The 16,307-nt window shown below is 36.1% G+C and overlaps 3 protein-coding genes across 3 annotated transcripts; 1 reads left to right on the top strand and 2 right to left on the bottom strand.

Annotated features, from left to right (window-relative positions):
- Positions 1 to 1,458: 1,458 nt before the first annotated feature.
- LOC21403210 (cytochrome P450 82C4) lies at positions 1,459 to 1,869 on the bottom strand. The gene has a single exon (XM_010090719.1). It carries the CDS (start codon positions 1,867 to 1,869, stop codon positions 1,459 to 1,461), a length of 411 nt encoding a protein of 136 aa, XP_010089021.1.
- Positions 1,870 to 2,636: 767 nt separating this feature from the next.
- On the bottom strand, positions 2,637 to 5,891 carry LOC21403209 (cytochrome P450 CYP82D47). Its single transcript, XM_010090718.2, has 2 exons — positions 4,783 to 5,891; positions 2,637 to 3,446 (listed from the first exon to the last, which is right to left on the bottom strand). The coding sequence occupies exons 1-2, from the start codon at positions 5,716 to 5,718 to the stop codon at positions 2,835 to 2,837; spliced, it is 1,548 nt and encodes a 515-aa protein (XP_010089020.1). The 5' UTR covers positions 5,719 to 5,891; the 3' UTR covers positions 2,637 to 2,834.
- Positions 5,892 to 6,336: 445 nt separating this feature from the next.
- On the top strand, positions 6,337 to 7,110 carry LOC112094397 (uncharacterized mitochondrial protein AtMg00860-like). The gene is made up of 2 exons (XM_024175116.1): positions 6,337 to 6,390; positions 6,694 to 7,110. The coding sequence occupies exons 1-2, from the start codon at positions 6,337 to 6,339 to the stop codon at positions 7,108 to 7,110; spliced, it is 471 nt and encodes a 156-aa protein (XP_024030884.1).
- The last annotated feature ends 9,197 nt before the right edge of the window (positions 7,111 to 16,307 follow it).

Genomic DNA, 16,307 nt, shown 5'->3' with positions numbered 1-16,307 from the left:
CAGATATTTCTTAAAACTTAATGTTGTTTGTTAGGTATTTTAGTGCTGGCATCTTATGGCCACACCCAAGTTATAGTACATAGTAGCTCCAAGAATCCCTTATGATCTCTTCTAGAAATCCCAAACTAGCTAGAAACTAGAACAACATGAATTCCAAAATCGTAGTCACCATGGCTATCAATCTTGACAGCTCCTCTGTTGCAGAATGCTGAGTAGCCATGAAGGTTGATGGCTATGATGACTACTACTTTCGAGTCCATGACCAGGCTTGATCAGCTTCCCAAATGACGACCAATGTTTGTTCCAGACGGATGCAGAGAATCTTGGAGAATCATAGAACACTTGTAAGAGTAGCAGCATGAGTACCCTTCCTGATTCATAATATTTCATCTGCAAGTTCCTTTTGGTCTTTCAGTAATCTTATTTTTCAATTCAACTGCTGTCCATGTAATAATAGTGTTACCTTAACGACAACAACTTGGAAAGAAAACAAATTAAAACGAATGTGCATAGCCTAAAGGTATTGAGCTTACTAAAATCATTCTCAAAACACGTCCTGAAGTAATTAGCTTTTGCTTTGAAAATTGATATTCCTCCAAGCTGGGACTGGATTGTTATATTGTTTTTCTCCACCTTTACTGAGTTGAGGAATTGCTAATCAAAAGATTTAGAATATTAAGTAATCGAAAAAATTTAAAGCCATTGTATATCAAGCTTTTGCATTTGCAGTGGAAGAAGATTTCATATACATTAAATATGAATATCATTAAAAGATTTTAGAAAAATTACTTTACATGAATATCAATATTACATCTATAATATGCTTAGTTCATATCATCAGCATATTGACAAATCTTATATTCTTATACAAATAAAATTGTTGAGAGATGGGAATCAATAGATGCACTAGGAAATCGCAATGCAGCACTCTCATCATCTACCCACCCCCAACACATATATATTTTTAATAAAGTAGAATAAGGGCACTAAGCAAATCTAACGAATTACAAGTGTTTGGTGTAATGACCCATCAAAAACAATCCCAAAAGCAAAGAACTACTAAACTAAAAAGAAAAATAGAAGACAATGCAAAGTAGAGACTAGCGCCATAAGACATAACTTAGATTGCGCATTTGATAGACAAAATCTATGATAGATATCATTAAAAATCTTGTCAGTAAACTCAATAGGACAAACCTAACAAGGGAAAAGAGTGTCTACTTTGCAAAGTAATAATCCTGACGTACAATCAAATCTTCCTTTTTCTTCATGCATGTTCAGACTCAAGTCACCAAACCACTTCTTCATATCCACCAAAACTCCATTCCCTTCACTACCCTTTTTCGCACACAACTCATGTAACTCCCCCATGGTAGTTTCCACCTCCGACGCGCGTATGTGCTTGAGCATGTCAAGCCTATGGTTTGAAAGAAGCTCGATTGTCTCTATTTTGCGCATCTAGCACCAATACGGTCCATAAGGAGCGAAGCCAAACATGGCGTAGTCATAGCCTAGCAGCTTAGAGGCTGCAATGTTTGGTCTTGTCGAGAAAGTCTTGTCATGGACAGTGAAACACTCTCTGGCCGTTTCCCAACTGTTCACAACCAAAACTTTGTGTGAACCGAGTTTTATAGTGAAAACAGGTCCATGCTTGTCAGCCATGGCTCCCAATGTTTTGTGTAGAAGTTGGTGGCCACCAAGGAGGTGGAGATGGCCAATAACTGGCCAAGCACCGCACACTTGCGGAACGGGGCAATTTGTTCTAGTAGAAGTAGTGGATGCTCTCCTTTGGAGACGGTAAATGAAAGAGATGAGCAGAGGAAGGAGACAACAAATGATAGTCGATAGAATTTGGAGAAGAGGGTCCATTGATGCTGGTAGAGGAAGTGATGACAAGGCAGATCTTTCTGTTTAAATATGTGAGGAATGAGTATCTAAATACGTGAAGAGCTGATTTTCTTTACAGATAAGTGCAAACTAACTTTTCAAACCCGCGCCTTATAACTCCAAATTATGGACATATCGATAGTATTTTTAAATTCTCCGCATAGAGTTTGTCTATGGTGATAATGAGACCTTAATCATTTTTATAGGCCAAATTTACCTGCTCTAGTTTAAGGGTAGCTAGATGTGTTGATGCCCCCTCTTATACGACCAGTAAAATATGATCGTATTGTGCAACGCTTTGGATTATGATTAAAAAATTCAAATTGTTAATTTTTTTTATTGGGTCTTACCTGACAAAAAGCAACTCAATTTTCAACGATTGAGATCGATTTTTTCATTATCCTACTATGCTTAAAATGAAGTTAAGCATACAGCAGTTCTAGGCCAGGTGTTTTTGGTTTTATAGACTGTAGTGAAATGATAAAGCTAAATAAATATCGAAATGATATTTACTTTGAAATATTAATTAATGGTTTGAATTATTTGGAATTGGAAAAAAAATCTTTGGCTTTCGTACAACTAACTTCCCCTGCTCATTTTCTTTGGCAAAGATAAAGCTTAGTCTTACACTCAAGTCATTGTATTAAATTATTGCTAATGAACACATAATATTTCATAATCAGAGGTAATTTCTTTTTTCTTTTACGTTTTCCTTTATTTGCTTTCATTTGTTTGCTTGAATACAAGAATAATAGTCACTTGCACAATGTTTCTCACACGTGCCTTTGATAAACAACTAAAAGCTTAACATGAGCAAAACTTAGACTAAAATATCATGCAAACTATAGCTCCACATAGCTTCACTGATATTAGACACAAAGAGCATATATAGCTCCATTAAACGAATAATCTTATTCAACAGCACTAATTTACTTGTCATAAATCTTCTAATGAAGACGTGGGGTAAGGAAAACTTCAAGTGGGGTTGCTTTCAAATTGTTTAATCCAGGACTCTCAGTCATATCCACATCTTCATTTGATGGCTTGGTAACTTCAAAATTATGCAACAAGCTAGCCAGTGTCAAGTGCACCACATTGAGCGCGAGCCAAATCCCGGGACACGATCTCCTTCCCGAGCCAAAAGGAATGAGCTCAAAGTTTTGGCCCTTCACGTCTATGCCCTTGTGACTTGTCAAGAATCTCTCTGGCTGGAACTCATCGGGATTTGGCCACACACGCTCATCGCGGTGAATCTTCGAAGCATTCACTATTAGGCGTGTGCCGACAGGGACTTTGTAGCCAGATGAGAGAGCACAGTCTTCCCTAGCGGCTCGAAAAATAAGTAGTGGAGAAGGCGGGTACATGCGCAGAGTTTCCTTCACAATAGCTTGGAGGTAGAGTAATTTTGGGACATCTGATTCATCTACTTGTCTGTCCCGGCCTACAACGTTGTCTAACTCTTCTTGTGCTTTCTCTAGCTTGTGGATGTTGTTGAGAAGCAGAGACAGAGCCCATGTTATGCTTACCATGGTTGACTCAGTTCCTGCTAATGTAAGAGCCTACAGCAAAACCAAAAAAAAAAAAAATCCAACAAATTAGTGTGGACTTTTAGCGTTCTGGGTCCCTCTTTTTATTGTTTGGTCCACTATAGTTTTTTTTTTCTCTTTCTTTTCTTTTTGTCGTTTCTCAGAGTTTTAGGCTTTCAAGCCATAAATTGGAAAAACTGCTTAGCTAAAAAGAAGTTGTAGCAAAACTGTTAAGAATTAAATGTCGTAATCCTTTACTAAGGAAAGCAACCAAAACTAAAAATAAAGGAAGACAATAAACCAGGTCCACAGACAAGGTTGATCCGTGTGCAAACTCTGCGTCAGGATAATAATTCGGCTCAGAGAAACAAGCTTGACAAACTAAAGAAATGGCCCAACAAAGCTGATACTCACTTGGCTTCACACACTTAACAAGAAAAGGAAAAGAAAAAAGAGAAAAAAAAAAGAGAAACAAGCTTGACAAACTAAATATATGGCCCAACAAAGATGATACTCACAGTAGATGAGCTGTAATATCACAATTCAAGCTAAGATTAATTAATGATAACGTGTCACACAGAATTTAAATTCATGAATACTAATTATGATATTAACATGTATGTTGAGTATGTTTCGGGGGATGACGACGGGATCTCGGCGAAAATGTGAAGGTTTATGCCATTATTCATGTTATGAGATCTAAGAATTTTTAAGTTGATTTATATTATGGAATTTATGGTATAAATTTTATGTTTCAGATAAGGAAGTTTTATTTTCGGCAATTTATTTGTTTATTGCTTATTCCACATGATTGCAACGTAGACAATCCACCTTGGCCAAAATTTATCAGAGAAAGAAAAGAATTTATAGCAAATTGGCAGAGAGGTGCGCGCCGCAACACTAGGTAGCGGGCGCCATGACGCTAGGGAGCAGAGTTGGGAAAATCCTGATTCGATGTATTGATTTGTAATTGTGATTTAGCTAAATTTGGCACCATTAGAAAGAAATTTCACAAAAAAAAAAAATAATAATAAAGTACAAAGGGGTTTCATATAATATTGTTTCTGGTACTTTCCTATGGCGTTGATTTTAGGTTGATATGAATTTTGTACTAATCATGGTGAATGTTTTAGTCGAAGAGGCTCATGTTGACAGGTTGTATAAGTTATGCAATGTGCGGCTTTTTAATCTCTTTGTTGTATTCTATGATTTTAGTGATGAATGATATGAGTACTAGGATGTTAAACTGAATTACTTACGACCCATATGTATGGTTTATGATGTTATAAGAGAGTTTATGTTGACACGAATTAAGTACTGAGATTTTTAAGTATTGTTGAATGTTTACATGAGCAGCCAGATTTCTTACCAAACAAGTAGCCTTGATAATGGTATCTGCATCAAAATCACCAATGCCAGCATCATCTAAGATGTTAAGCATCACATCCATGAAATCTAGCTCTTCTTTATTCTTCCCACCCAGCAGCAGTCTCTTCTGCTTATGCTCCTCCAGCCAATCTTCCATCAATCGGTCTAATTCTTTTGCGGTTTTCTTCATTGCTTTCCCATATCCAATAACATAATCTAACCATCCAAGAAACGGTATAGAATCTGATAACATAGGCACCCCAAAGAGATAAAAGAAATCCCTCAAAGATTTCCGATGCTTCCTAGCTTTTCCTCTCATCACATCGCCATTCCCCGCCACCATTCTCAAAGATATATTCAGCATCAAATCACTAAACCTTTCCTTCATATCTACCAAAACTCCTCCTTTCACCCTGCAAAGCTGATGCAGTTCCTTTATCATAGTTTCCACCTCGGATGCTCGCACGCGCTTCAGCGTCTCAAGCCTGTGGTTTGACAGAAGCTCAGCTACAGCTATCTTGCGCACTTGTCGCCAATAAGGTCCATAAGGAGTGAAGGCGAACATGGCGTAGTTATAGCCAAGCAACTTTAAGGTAGCAGTATTTGGTCTGTCGGAGAAGGCCTTGTCATGGACAGTAAAACACTCTGCAGCCATTTCCCAGCTACTCACAACCAAAACCCTCTCCAAGCCAAACTTTACAGTGAAAACCGGTCCATACTTCTCAGCCATCGCTCCTAATGCTTTGTGAAGTAGTTGTTGGCTAGCAAAGAGGTGGAGGTGGCCAATAACTGGCCAAGCACCGCCAGCCTGTGGGACGGTGCATCGTATTGAATTCTTAGAAGCAGTTGATCTCTTTAGGTGATAGTAGATGAAACATGTCAGCATAGAAAGGATGGTAGAGATTATAGTTACGAGGAATGGGAGAAAAGTGTCCATTAGAAACCGGTAGAGAAAGTGCAAGGCTAAATTTTGTGTCTTGAGGTGTTGGAATATATTCTAGAGATGATGTTGGTTTTTTGTCGAAAACAAAAAATTACACAAATTGGTGTATATTTGACTTGCCTACAATGCATCTACCCTTCAATGCCATAGCCCACAGAATCTTCATGAAAAACGTGTAAGTTGCAATAATGCCACTAAAAGAAGTTGCAATAATGCCTTTTATTATTGCCTACAATGCATCTACCCTTCAATGCCATAGCCCACAGAATCTTCATGAAAAACGTGTAAGTTGCAATAATGCCACTAAAAGAAGTTGCAATAATGCCTTTTATTATTGCCTACAATGCATCTACCCTTCAATGCCATAGCCCACAGAATCTTCATGAAAAACGTGTAAGTTGCAATAATGCCACTAAAAGAAGTTGCAATAATGCCTTTTATCATCAACCTCATATTTCGATAGTCTCTTTCACTTCACGTGACAACTACGACAAGTTACTCATCTCTACGGAACTGACATATCCTGTTTTTTCCTCTCAATAATAAGTGGAGCTTTCATATCTATTAGCTCTAGCAATGTGTTACACCCGAGCCTAGGCAAAACAGATACGAATGGACAGTCCATTCTCTAGAGGAGCTCGTAACATTTTCGGTTGGAGAAAGGAGGTGAGTGCGTGAGGAAGGTTGCTGATGTGGCCTATAGGTGGTTAGGCTAGACTAGGGATTGGTGCCTATTGGTGCCTAGGGAGTAGGGAGGTTACAACGGCCTGAGGGATTTAAGGAAAGGGATTATGTGAGAGGAGGGCATCGTGAGCGAGAACTAATCTTTATTGTTTGTATTCCTGGCCGAGCAAAGCTCGTGGTTTCCAGTGACGATTAATGAAATTGGATCCTTCGGTTGAGGTTCCTTCAATAATCTAACTGTGGTATTGTGTTGAGGTATATGTTTGTGTGTTGAGGTTACTGAAGGAGGGGAGGTTTGTGCTCAATCTGAAGAAGTGTTTGTTTTTCCGGGACTCTGTGGAATATTTGGGACACCGCATTTCACAAGAGGGCGTGGCGACAGATCCGGGAAAGATACGAGATATGGTTGAGTGGCCAATTCCAACCACAGTAAAAGGAGTACGTGGCTTCCTGGGTTTGATAGGCTACTACCGCCGTTTTGTTAAGAATTATGGCACTATTGCGCGGCCCCTGACATATTTGCTAAAAAATGGGGAGTTCACTTGGTCTGAGGAGGCGCAGCAGGCGTTCCAGGAACTTAAGCAATGGATGACGCAGACTCCAGTCCTTGCCTTACCCGATTTCACTGAAACATTTGGGGTTGAGACGGATGCTTCAGGGGCAGGGATAGGGGCGGTTTTATTGACCGGTGGCTTACTTTAGCAAAGGGATGTCACCTAGAACGGTGGCCAAGTCTGTGTATGAGAGAGAGCTTATGGAACAACGAAATCTCTTCACTTCCTTTTGGAACAACGAATTAGTACTCTGGCACAACATAAGTGGTTGGTGAAGTTGATGGGGTTCGAGTTTGACATCCATTACCGCGTAGGGAGAGAAAATACAGTGGCTGATGCCTTGTCTCGTCGAGGCGGTTGGACGCAAGGAGGGGAGCTGTTGGCTATCTCAAGACCTGAGTTTCTAGATATGGCAACGGTGGAGCAAGAAGTAGCCGCTGACACCAACCTTCACACCTTCAGGGAGAAGTTGAGTCGCAGCAAGGAAACAAGAAGCCATTACGCAGTGGAAAATGGAGTGTTGCTGCCTCGGGGTCGGATAGTGATTCCGGCGGGTTCTAAGCTCAAGCAGCGGTTGCTGGAAGAATTCTACTCCACCCCTATGGGGGGACACGCGGGGGCACTAAGGACGTACAATCGGATTAGCGCTAACGTGTATTGGCCGGGGATAGCAAGAGATGTGCAACGGTTCGTGGTTGAGTGTGGGATTTGTAAACAAAATAAGGTGGAGTCTACAAGTCCGGCAGGCTTGCTATAGCCACTAACCATTCCTGAGGCAGTATGGGAGGACATCTTGATGGATATCATCGAGGCCCTGCCTAAATCCAATGGTCATGAGGTAATTTTCATAGTGGTGGACCGCTTGACCAAATTCGCACATTTCATTGCTCTCAAGTGGCCGTTCACTGCTAAGTTGGTGGCAGAGGTGTTTTGCCAAGAGGTGGTTTGCCTTCATGGCATGCCTCGAAGTATAGTGAGTGATCGCGATAAAGTTATCACTAGCCTCTTTTGGAGGGAGATGTTTTGTCACTAGCACACCACCCTACATATGAGCTCGGCATACCACCCTCAAACGAGGCAGACAGAAGTCATTAACCGTTGTTTGGAGGCGTACTTAAGATGTTTCTCCAGTGGCCAACCTAGGCACTGGAGTAGGTGGTTGTGTTGGGCAGAATATTGGTACAACACCAATTTTCACGGCGCAGCCCACATGACGCCCTTCCAGGCTTTGTATGGCCGGCCACCCCCAACCTTGATGCACTATACAGGGGGTAAAATAGCGGTTGGATCCGTTGATATGCAACTCGCTGAACGAGATGAACAGCTAAAGCAGTTACGCTGCAACTTGGAGCGTGTGCAAGAACGAATGAAGCGTTATGGGGATCAAAAACGGGTGGAGCGAGAGTTTCAGGTTGGGGAACTCGCTTGGTTGAAGCTGCAACCTTACCGACAGGGCACCGTGGCAAGGCGCTCCAACAACAAACTGGCACCAAAATATCATGGCCCGTTTGAAGTAATCATCCAGGTAGGACCAGTAGCATACCGACTTCGTCTACCAGAGGGATCCAAGGTCCACCCTGTTTTCCATGTGTCTATGCTTAAGAAGGTGGTTGGTAGGCGTGCGGTTTCAGAGGAACCGGTGGTTGTGGATACTGCAGCGGACATGCCCATGCCGCTATTTCCAGTAAGCGTGCTACAAGGTCGCTTGAAGAGGCAAGGGGGGCAGGTCCTGAAGGAGGTGCTAGTTAAATGGCAGGGGCGAGACAACGAGGATGCCACTTGGGAAGATCTAGAAGAATTGCAAGTCCGCTTCCCTACCTTCGACCTTGAGGACAAGGTCCTTTTTTAAGAAGGGAGTAATGTTACACCCGAGCCTAGGCAAAACAAATACGAACAGACATACTCTAAAGGAGCTCGTAACGTTTTCGGTTGGGGAAGGGAGGTGAGTGCATGAGGAAGGTTGCTGATGTGACCTATAGGTGGTTAGGCTAGACTAGGGATTGGTGCCTATTGGTGCCTAGGGAGTAGGGAGGTTATAATGGCCTGAGGGATTTAAGAAAAGGGATTATGTGAGAGGAGGGCATCGTGAGCGAGAACTAATCTTTATTGTTTATGTATTCCTGGCCGAGCAGAGCTTGGGGTTTCCAGTGACGATTAATGAAATTGGATCCTTCGGTTGAGGTTTCTTCAATAATCTAATTGTGGTGTTGTGTTGAGGTATACGTGTGTGTGTTGATTCTGTATTGCAGGTACCCGGTGGTCTAACACAATGCTAATTAAGTTTATCTGTTAATTATTTGGCCTGTAATCCTACCCCCAACAGTACACTACCAAATTATGATTGGTAAGTAATCATGTAATTAATCACCTTGACATGTCGTTCTTAAGTAGCCCTGCCTTTCCAAAACAATTACAAATGGAGATTGGAAGGGAGAAATGAATCTATCCAGCACCTTCCGAAGTTGAGACGTGAAAATCGTAGATATTACCTTGTAAGCAAAGTTGCATAGACTAATAAGTCGAAACTTCTCAAACTCAGAGGCTTCCGGACTCTTAGCAACGGAGTTCATTTAAAGTCAACTTATTAAGTAGAGTAACACTGTTTTTATAAGTTAGTGTTTATTCTTGTGTTTAAATGATGTGAGACTCGGCTTTTGATTTTACTCTTTACACAGAGGAATGAGGACATATATGTATGATTTAAGGTTCGAAGCATTTTGCTATTACGAAATTTTTTTTTACAAACTTAACTAGTTGAGGGCCAATAGAATCCCAATAAGTCCTATAAAAGACCCCCTGCACCTGCATACCATCAAGGGTGCATCTCCCACACAATTTTCTAATCTTGTCCTGGTTTGGAATAGCAGTCCACACTTCAATCCAGAAAAGTTTTTACGTTTGTATATATATATTTTTTTTATCATTTTTATAGCAGGGAAGGCATTTTTACTCTACTAGTAGATAATTTTGTATTAATCATTGATTAAATTTTTAATGATTAGATCTACAAGTGTTTACGCTAAAAATTTGAGACTCACAATGTAAAATTTTTTTCACTTACAAATCTGACTTTTAAAAAATTAATCAAAGGATTAAAAAGCAATTCCTACTTATAGGACAAAAAATCCTTGACTACTAGAGACAATCCTTTTTGCTTTTTTTTTTTAATAGAAAAGTTCTCAAGCTTTTACCTTTTAAAGAAGGTAACATATACCATGAGGAAGACCTTTTTTTTTTTTTTTTTTTTTTTTTTTTTTTTTTTTTTTCAATCGTTGATGAGGAACATTATTTAAACCGTTGGATTAAAGATAATAGTCTAAACTCGCGTTCCAACAAAACAAAATGCTTACAAACACATTTGATCAAAATCTTATTATTTTTTTAAATTAATAATTACAAACGATATTGAAAAGAATACTCGAAAAAATTCAAAGAAAGCTCTGACGGCTGGCGCCAGGCGGAAGGGAGGGGGTTTGCAACCCAGGAGGTGGAGCGACCGCGGCCACTGCGACCTCCATTGTGTGGGTGGCGTTTGTGATACGCAACCCAAGGTGAGTTACAACCTGAGGATGGTTCGATTAGTTATTATCTTATTCATGGTACGTAGCTTTTCCCTGTAAATATATCACTTTCTTGGAAACAAATGGTTGTAAACATTAGAAGCCCTGCTTTTTCCCTCTTATTCTGATACTTCCATTTCCAATTTCTCATCCTCAAAAGAATCTCATTTTTATGCCTCGGAGCCATTCTAGTTGAATCAGGGATGATGATGGTAAGAAAGAACAAAAAGTTTAAAACAATTTGATCATCTTTGGGTTTTATTCTCGAGGTTTTATACCAAAAGGCAAAATCAACCTTTCACCTAAAGGAGTAAGAATTTAACATGAAATTGAAATGTGAATGCAGAAATTTAACATAGTCTAAAATATAAGTTTTGTTTTTTTTTTTAATAACTTTAAAATACAGATTATAACAATAAAAACCCCTTTTTAAAATTAAAAAAAAAAAAAAAAAAAAAAAAAAAAAAAAAAAAAAAAAAAACTCAAAGGTACTATTTTTAATACTAACAACGAGGTGTTTTTTTTTTAATAATATGTTAAAATACATGATATTTAGATTACAAAAACCTCCTTTTAAACTGATCATTACATTTAGACCAAAATCAAAGATTTCGTTAGACAAACCAAATTTTAAACATACACCAAATATTATATTACTAGTTAGTAATTATAATTTTTAGTTAAAGTTACTGTGATTAGCGGTTACCTTTTCTTTTTTAGTAACCTAAATTAATTATCTAAAAGTTAATATCATGTATATATAAATAGAATACGTATGTATATTAGGGTGGATGCGGGATGGGAAGTGCTTTTCTCATCCCCGCTCTGCCATGATTTAAGGGACAAGATTTTGTCCCTATTCTCGTCTCTATATACTCAATTATTATCCTCCATTCCCCGTTTGGGATGAGTTCTTAGGGAATCTCATATCCGTAAGAATTTCTGTCATCTCTAGAACAAATCTAAGAAATTATGCAATTTTTTTTTGTCTAACTAACTAAATTTCAGAATATTTTGAAGGAAATTTTAACATGTTTTTTAGGAAGAAGGAAACTTGACATTGAAGTTTTCTTATTTTCTTATAATTTGTAAATAAAAATTCATGTCCGTGCAAGTCACCGTAAAAAAAAAGGTGAGATTAAGTACTCGAATAATTGTTAGAGCTTCGGAATTCTTTCCACACACATGAACTGAATGGATTAACATGTAAAAAAGGAAAATTAATTGAAAACATAAGACATTAAACCTATTGCAGTTTGCACGAAGCTTCACATTAACATGATGTCAAAGGTAACCTTTATAATTATAAAATGATTTTTTTAGTATACCTGACTTTTTTTTTTTTTTCAAAGACACGATCTACGTAATCTCATAGATTTCAAATAAAACTACATATTATTTACGTAATCTCATAAGTTTCAAATAAAACTACATATTATTTGGCACTAACTATAGGATCATATATAACATATATGCTATTTCACCTCCATTACAGCACAAAAGCATTCTCCAAATTCCGGTTTTATTTGAGTTTCTGGTATTGTAAAATGGCAGACCCCCTTAGCTGTTGTTGGATACTTTGCTTTGCAACTCTCAAGCCAACTCTCATTGTCCCGACATGGTACACTCAAAGGAATTACATCGTATTCTGTCATTTACAAAAGAAGAATATATAATATAAGGAGGAGGGAAGAGGAACATATTAATGCATATGAAATAATATCAAATGTTAGTGAGTTAATTGTAATATTGCATAAATTTTCTCAAAACTAATATCAATGACATGACATGATTATAGCAGCAACAAATAATTTGTAGTTAAAGTAGCAATTACTTTACCTACAGGTTTTCGTCTTCTGGCTAAGGTGCACCTACAGGTTCCAATAAGATGAAACAAATCAAGATGAGTCTCAATAAACATACAGGCTTATAACTTTGAGCCACAATATTATGCAAAGAACAATTAATGCTCGAATTTGTAGCTTTAATTAAGATTAGAATGCACGTATCATATCAAACATATTAAGATTATACCCCATAACCTTTAGAGAATATATAATTACTTAAAAAAGGTTATTATGGAGAATACTAAAAACATATCTTAGGTTTATACCTAATCTTGCCTCTTTTGATAAGGCAACAAATCATGGATAAAAAAAGTTAAAGAAAATTGTAGTAAATAGCACATTAATGAAAACTAAATTAAATAACTAACAAATTTTAAAACTATTTAAAGTAAATAGCAGTTTAATATATAAATTATTCATTTATAATTGGTACACAAAAATAATTTACGTGATAAAAAATCTTTATTTACGTGGAAAAAATATTTTTACTAATCGTAAAAAGAAAATTTACGTAAAAAATATCTTTTTCTTAATCATAAATAAAATATTTACATAATAAACTACTATTTACTTTAAATAATTTTAAAATATCCTATTTACTTCATTCTCTTGAACGTGATTTGAACACAGCAATAGAACTAATATTATAAACATATATAGCGTGTACTTGATTTAATTTGACTATTATTTTAATGCCTAGCCAGGCCTCTTTGGAAAAGCCAACAAATCAATATGAGAATAGCATAAATATATATATATATATATATATATATATATATTGGATGCCTAATCATGCCTCTTTATCCTTTGAACATAAAAACTAAGATAAATCTAGGTGGTAACTCATCATGACAGTTTACGCATTAAAGCAATCAAAATTTGTCTATTCTAGAATTTAATTACGGTTGAACAATGGCCAAATCAAGTACTTGTTTAGATAGCATAAAGTGTCATATGGTTCGATAATGGCCAAATCAAGTGCTTCCAAAAATCTTATCTCAACTTTTTAACACTGACTTTATAAGCATGCAAATTGTTGCTCTATTTATTGGTAAGTGTATAAGCCACGTCAATGAATATATTAAGAGATTGCATTTTGATAATTAAAAGATGGCAACTAACTACCTACTCACATAGGTATCAAAAATTTGGACTGAGGATTAGTAATACTATTAAAGAGTTTAGAAAATCTAATAACTCAGTAGCCATCAAACGCGTTAAAATGAACAGAAATCATACTGAGACTCCTAATTTTACCAATACTGGTTGAACTCCACGTGCTATGCACATGAGGAGTAATAAGTATATTAAATTTTAATTATCATGTTATTATTAAAAACATATAATATCTAAATATAAAATTTCAAAGAGGAACTAAAATAAAAAGAAAAAAGTTTACGGCAAGAAGTCAAAGAAGGATTAAAATGAAGAAATACATAAGATTAAGGGTAAAAGGAACTAAAATGAAAAAAAAAAAAAAAAAAAAAAGTTTTAAGGTAAAAATATAGAAGGGTAAAAAAAGAATCAAAATGAAGAAATAACAAAGTTTTAGAGCCGGTAAAAGGAACCAAAATGGAAAAATAAAATAGGACCAAAAAAAGAGTCAAAAAGGACTAAACTAAAGAAATAAATAAGTTTTAAGGCAAAATAAACCAAAACGAATAAAAATAAAGTTTAGGACAAAATAAAAAAGGAGTCAAAAAAGGACTAAAAGAAAGAAATGCATAAGTTTCAGAGCAAAAGAAACTAAAACGAAAAAAATGAAATTTCAACATAAAAATTAAAAAAAGAGTACAAGAGTATTAAAATGAAGAAATAAATAAGTTTTACTTTTTAAGAATTTCTTTTGCATGACTTGAGTTAGGGTGACTTGAGTTTATATTATAATGATTTGAGTTAAGGTGTATTTGAGTTATGATTTAAGTTGGGAATCTACTTTGTGTTTGGATGTGCACATTTGAGTTATGGTTTGAGTTAGAAATCTATTTGAATTTGAGTTTGGGTGGGTCAAAACTTGTAATCTGTATTTAGATAGTTTTCTTATAAACACTCAATGATAATGGGAAATTTTAATAGGCTATATGTGTGAGATTTTGTTTGTTTTTTCATTGTGAACACAGAAAAAAAATCATCTCAATCGGAGTTGGGACGAAAAGTAATAAAATTTTGAAGTTTGTGAGAAGAAAGAGAAAATACTATTCACATTAACTCAAATTACTCTGGCCTTATTCTTTTGGAGTGAAACTCAAAAAAAGTTTGAACTGAAGTTACAATTTTTTTTAAGTTTATATTCGTTTGTAAAAGTTGAGTTTGAACTTGAGTTTTAAGTTGAGTTTGAGGCTAAAATCTGAGTTCAAATTTCCCCTTCAACTCAAGTTCTTAAACTCAAACTCAAGTTAATGAACTGTAACGCCCTAAACGCTAAACCAGTCTAAGGTCGAATTTAGTGAGGTGGTGCTACTTAAAACATACTTTCTATACTTAAAACAATGTCATTTTTAAGATGCAGAAACTTGTGATTGATTTCATCACAAGATTTTCATAAAGGTTTTTGAACAAAATGAGTCAGTGCGCAAAATGATTACAACCACAAATCTTAGACGTTAAACAGTTATTCAATAGCGACGTAGTAACAAAAAAAAAAACATTTTGGGCTCATATATTGTTTGGAAGTACATATAAGCAAGATGTCAGATGTAGGACTTGGAGTACTCAGCCAACCTTAGAAATCATTTTTTACTCTTCGGTAACAACAACATCATCTACATCACAAGGTAAAACTAATGAGCAAAAACTCAGTAAGTAGATTTCAAATAAAGTACGTATCTAAAATCTCTGTGGCTGAAATCTCTTTGTTAAACATTGTTCATAAACTTTCATACTTATTCTTAGTTTAGGTATGATACAGAACTTCAGTTCCAAGTAAGTGTTGGTTTCCGAATCGAATTCGGATGCGGAAGCGTGGGGGAGGCAGATCGTGTATAACAAAAATTTTCATAAAACCTTTTAGAGACTCTATAGATTATATTAATTTATGCACAAATAAATTAATCACATTAATTTATTTATTAAGAACTTAATTAGGAATAATACCTGGCTAACGATTAGGATGATAACTTGAGTTCTTTGACCTTGAACAATCCTTGCTCCAAAGCTTTGTGTTTAGAAAACCAATGTCTTCCACGTCAATTCTTAGAATACACGAAGACGTGTGAATGGGCACACCTGAGACAAAACGGGTTAGAATAAACACTCGAATTTCCACAAACACCAACGCATGCACGATGTAGAATTTTTGGAGAAAAACTTTTCCCTCTCACTCTATAGAGAAAATTCGGCCACACTCAAAATATAGGGCAAAATTTGTTTCAAAAATTGTGTCACACAATTTTCTATCATTCTCTTATTTATAGAGTAGACGTCAAACTTCTAGAAGGAATATAATCTCTATCTCCAAGATAAAGCTTGTTAATTATTTCCTATTTGAATTTGGAATAAAATCTCCTATTCTCTTTTATCCATTATGGCCGGCCATAGATAAGGGATTTTATCCCTGTGTAGGCGCCAACATCAGATAGGGAAGGAAGAGAAAATCATCATTTATCCTGCAGTCCAATTTTGATTCAAATTCAAATTCGAATTTAAGTCAAACTTAAATTAATTTGAATTCTAAATTGAACAACTTATCAAATAAGTTTAAATGGATAAATCTAGATGTGTTCAAATTTAAATTTAAATAATCACATTATTTAATAATAATTAATTCTCAATTAATTATTTTTGAGTGTTTAATTTTTAGAATTTCATAATTCTAAAATTCTCATTTTGCCCTTTGTGTCTGGTAGAATTACAAGGACGACGCGGGGACTAATGGACCTATAATCCCGAGCTCCAATAAAATTAATAATTAATTAAACACTTTAATTAATTAATTAATT

Source organism: Morus notabilis, unplaced genomic scaffold (assembly GCF_000414095.1).
Source record: "Morus notabilis unplaced genomic scaffold, ASM41409v2 Scaffold25, whole genome shotgun sequence".
NCBI lineage: Eukaryota > Viridiplantae > Streptophyta > Magnoliopsida > Rosales > Moraceae > Morus > Morus notabilis.
The sequence above is the reverse complement of the archived record's forward strand: the minus strand, read 5'-3'. Positions and strand labels throughout refer to the sequence as shown.

Excerpts from the sequence above, each read along its gene's own strand:
- LOC21403210 (XM_010090719.1), bottom strand. The coding sequence starts at position 1,869 with ATGGACCCTCTTCTCCAAATTCTATCGACTATCATTTGTTGTCTCCTT.
- LOC21403209 (XM_010090718.2), bottom strand. The coding sequence starts at position 5,718 with ATGGACACTTTTCTCCCATTCCTCGTAACTATAATCTCTACCATCCTT. Across the intron at positions 3,447-4,782 it reads TTATCAAGGCTACTTGTTTG|GCTCTTACATTAGCAGGAAC; the intron begins GTAAGAAATCTG and ends GTTTTGCTGTAG.
- LOC112094397 (XM_024175116.1), top strand. The coding sequence starts at position 6,337 with ATGGACAGTCCATTCTCTAGAGGAGCTCGTAACATTTTCGGTTGGAGA. Across the intron at positions 6,391-6,693 it reads TTTTCGGTTGGAGAAAGGAG|GAGGGGAGGTTTGTGCTCAA; the intron begins GTGAGTGCGTGA and ends AGGTTACTGAAG.